Source organism: Dipteris shenzhenensis, chromosome 8 (assembly GCF_047967505.1).
Source record: "Dipteris shenzhenensis isolate YYH24624 ecotype China chromosome 8, Dip_SZ_1.0, whole genome shotgun sequence".
Lineage (NCBI taxonomy): Eukaryota > Viridiplantae > Streptophyta > Polypodiopsida > Gleicheniales > Dipteridaceae > Dipteris > Dipteris shenzhenensis.
The window spans coordinates 32,864,028-32,868,010 of NC_141603.1; the positions used below are offsets into that span (position 1 = coordinate 32,864,028).

A 3,983-nucleotide genomic window follows, 5' to 3' on the forward strand; every position below is an offset into this window, starting at 1 on the left:
GCCGCAGGAGCCTCTGTCGAACGACGGATCGACGGTCGTAACTACGACAGACTGAGCGACGCACTCTGCATGTTTTCGTCAAGCTCGCAATGCACACCATCGCCTGTACTGCTTGCTGATCGACCGGTTTAGCTCACCTATCGTACATCAAAGTTTGCGCCGCAAATCTTTCATAGCTCCTGCAACGAATCCATCGCCACATCTCTCTTCGCTGATTGCAGCCGCTAATTCTGCTGCAACAGCAGTAGTAGTACCTCCATCGTTTCGATTACAAAAGCCTCTTTCGCCGTCCATGCACAGAAAATCGCTCGTCATATTCTTCTCCACCATCATGGACTTTGCTAATGCATTTCGAACCGCCTCCATGTTATTGTACTGCTCCGCTGCCTTAATCCTCCTCGCAGCCATTGCTAATTTGTGGCTCAGCTTCTGCAATCGTCGTTGCCTTGCTCGCCGCCTCCAGCACAAAATTCCTCGAGGCACCTTCGGCTGGCCGCTGCTCGGCGAGTCCCTGCAATTCATCGCTTCGTATCGCTCCCCTGACCCGGACAATTTCGTCAACGATCGACGGGCGCGGTAAGATTTCCATCAACGCTCTTTTACCTCTCGTCAATATATGCATCCCCTGTTGTGTATTGCCCTTTAGTCCACAGCCCAATTGGAATCTCGTGCGTCATCAACCGGCCTGTACAGATGGCTAGCCAGCGCGTCAAAGATGCTGTATGTTTTTGTCTCTTATGTTCCGCGTTGCTAGAATCACAAATCCCATTGGCAAGCTGAGTTAGTCAGTTGATTCTGCTGCAACTCGCAAATTTTACACAGATCAATCTGCTCTGCAATTCCAAAGCATGCAAGCGTTTAAGGAGATAGCATGACACGGGATAGGACAACATAATGAGACACAACTTCATCAGATTGATGCTCGACGGTTATTTGTCTGTTGTGGCGATACTCACGGTAGAATATGCCTTTGCTATGCTTGGATGATGAACAGTTATGGCCGCATCTTCAAGACGCACCTCTTCGGAAAGCCTACGATTGTGTCGCTGGATCCAGAAGTGAACCGCTTCATTCTCAACAACGACGGGAGGCTCTTCGTGCCAGATTACCCTCCTTCGTTGAAGGAACTCTGGGGAAAATGGGCCATTCTAAGCCTGCAAGGCAATCTACACAAGAGGGTACACGGGCTGATTGGAACATTGCTAAAGTCGCCGGAGTTCAAAGATCATATTACAGAAGATATCGAGGCGTATGTGAGAGAGTCGATGAGCCTTTGGAAAGGCGGGCAGCTCGTGTATGTAGAGGAGGAAGCAAAGAAGGTGAGTTCTGTGCAAGAACACCGATTGTCTATTTGCGCCCGATGTTCCCATCCTTCGTTATCTTTGTAGAATTTGTGCAATTGAAGCAAGCTCGCAATGTTTTCCCATCCCAAATTTCTCACCTCAATTTGCACCTCGCAGATCAGCTTCATTGTTACGGCCAAAGTTCTCCTCGGCCTCGGCCCCGGTGCCACCACCGAGACTTTGCGGTTCGAGTTCCACAAATATATCGCCGGCGTCGTCTCGCTGCCCATCAAACTCCCTGGGACTTCTTTTTCCCGTTCATTACAGGTTTGATTTGGAGGAATCGTTCTCAATTCCACGTACTTGTAGCTGAGGTAGCATTATCGACGTCCAGCTCTTGATGTTAATCTTATGCTGGCATGGCGAAATTTGTCATCAGGCTCGGGAGCGAATGGTGAAGATGATCGAAGAGATGGTCGACGATAGACAGCGCAACCGCCCAGATACCTCCAGCTTCAATATTGGAGCGCAGGACGTGCTGGGTGTGCTCCTCGAGGAGAAAAATGCGCATGGAGACAAGTTTCCTTTCGAGCTTATCACTGATAACATTGTCACCTTCCTCTTCCCGTCAGAGGACTCTGTCGCAATGCTCATGACACTCGCTGTAAAGTTTCTCATGGAATGCCCGAAGGCACTGCAAGAATTGAGAGTACGCGCCTATTTTATAAACCGATGATAGAAATTGCTTACCAGCAATAGACGGAAGATTGAGTATAACTTCGTGAAATCATTTTTAATATCTTTCAAATCTCAGACAGAAACGAAATGCTGCTGACGGGAACGACGTGGTGTTGATTAAACAGGCTGAAAATTTCGATCTGATGGAAAGAACAAAGGGGGAGAAGTTGACATGGAGGCATTATCTATTGCAGCTGCCCTTCACTCACTACGTAAAAGCTCAATTAATACTTCAGCTGCTGTTGCGTTCTTTATTCAAAAGCAAACGAGATCTATCTTGCTTGTGCGCGACAAGAAAGAATGCTTGTCGAACTAACCATCGACTCCGCATGATCAGCAGCTGTAGCTCTACTAAAGACCTAAGTTAGATTATTTCGATCATGAAAGACTTGAATCTAACGACGCAAGTTTCAGTTTATGCAAGATCGATTTCGTTTCTATATTGCAATTCATGAATCGGAGCTACTTGAACTGAATCGAGTCTGTTCTGAGCAACAGAATGGACGACTAAAGAGTGGACGTACTCTAACATTTACTTTCGGTCTTCATTTTGGTCGATCTGCAGGTCCTGAGTGAGACTCTGAGGATGGGGAATATCGTAAAGGGAGTGATTCGCAAGGCGCTGGTGGACGTCCCGATCAAAGGTGAAAAGCCTTCGCCGAAGACCAATTTGTGTATGTTAAAACAATGGATTTCCTGTTGAGATCGTCACGGCCAGATCCTGATTGTTGGGAACGCAAACTCTTTTTCTTGACTGAGCAGATTTTGTAGTCCCCAAGGGCTGGGCGGTGTTTCCGTTCTTCCGAGGAGTCCATCTCGATAACAACCTTTTCTCCGACGCGGAGACATTCAACCCTTGGCGGTGGCAACATGTGTGTACTGCACATTGATCCCTTTTTTCTCCATTCTGTCTCAATTCCGTCATTGCATTGATCTCCATTTCGATCATGTCGTGTGACTTCCATTTCTTTAGGAAAAGGTGGTCGCCACAAACTATACTCCTTTCGGCGGAGGCCCAAGATACTGTGCCGGAATCGACATCGCACGTCTCGAGGCGGTCGTCTTTCTGCATCATCTGGTCACTCGATTCCGGTAATGGGAGGTCGACCCTCCTCGTCCGTCTCATCGTCCTTCAATTCAATCACAATGCCTAGCGTTCGGGCGCTCGATTCTACTTCTCTGATTCCATTCCCAAGAAATTCTCCAGTAAACGCTGATGCAAGATCGATACGTCGGGATGGTTGCACCCTAGCTGATCTTAGGAAGAGATCTACGCCGTGCAAGTCTGCCGGCTAACCATTATGAGCAATTTTCTCTCGATTTAGGAATTGGAGAAGTAAAGAAGCAATTAGTAATTGAAGTGACTGATGAGGAACGGAAATGTGGGTGCAGATGGGAAGCGGAGATTACCGACATGGTGACGAACTTCCCGTTCGTGAAGCTTGCGAGAAGGCTACCGATAAGGGTGGAGATTTTGCATCAAAGATCGAGACACGAAGAGTGAATTATAAAAACACAGCAAAATCTTATACACATTATATGTAACCCATCAGCCAGTTGCATTTCACAGCAAGCTATGCAACGCCTCTAACAATCGAAGAACCGATTGCGCATTAACGTCTTGTTGTCGCTTAAACAACTCGACGACATTCTGTCTTCATCTATGATCGAAAGCCTGCAGCCGATCAATCGCTCGAAGGATTGAGCAAAACCTGTTGCAGATGCGGATCTTGATCAAATCATGCATTCGATCCCTTCCTCTTCAAATATAGATTACAACTCGACAAAACGATATCGATGGACAGCATTGACATGCAACAATCATGACTGTCATATTTAGGAAATGTTAAGTCACTGATCTGATGTTAGTACGTAGTTAGGAAAATCCATACAAGATTCACAAATGATATGAAATGCTACCTTATATATAACTTGTAAATGTGTTGCAACATACAAATCTGT

At 46.6% G+C, this 3,983-nt stretch overlaps 1 protein-coding gene across 1 annotated transcript; it reads left to right on the forward strand.

Annotated features, from left to right (window-relative positions):
• Nucleotides 1–364: 364 nt before the first annotated feature.
• Nucleotides 365–3,772, forward strand: LOC147899399 (3-epi-6-deoxocathasterone 23-monooxygenase CYP90D1-like). The gene is made up of 9 exons (XM_087377718.1): nucleotides 365–576; nucleotides 995–1,319; nucleotides 1,461–1,610; nucleotides 1,723–1,992; nucleotides 2,147–2,233; nucleotides 2,587–2,665; nucleotides 2,784–2,893; nucleotides 2,995–3,113; nucleotides 3,414–3,772. Exons 1-9 carry the CDS (start codon nucleotides 365–367, stop codon nucleotides 3,523–3,525), a joined length of 1,464 nt encoding a protein of 487 aa, XP_087233844.1. The 3' UTR covers nucleotides 3,526–3,772.
• The last annotated feature ends 211 nt before the right edge of the window (nucleotides 3,773–3,983 follow it).

Bases quoted from the DNA above. Each gene is read 5' to 3' on its own strand.
- LOC147899399 (XM_087377718.1), top strand. From the start codon at position 365: ATGTTATTGTACTGCTCCGCTGCCTTAATCCTCCTCGCAGCCATTGCT. The intron at 577-994 runs GTAAGATTTCCA...GATGATGAACAG, and splicing joins GTCAACGATCGACGGGCGCG to TTATGGCCGCATCTTCAAGA. The intron at 1,611-1,722 runs GTTTGATTTGGA...ATTTGTCATCAG, and splicing joins CTTTTTCCCGTTCATTACAG to GCTCGGGAGCGAATGGTGAA.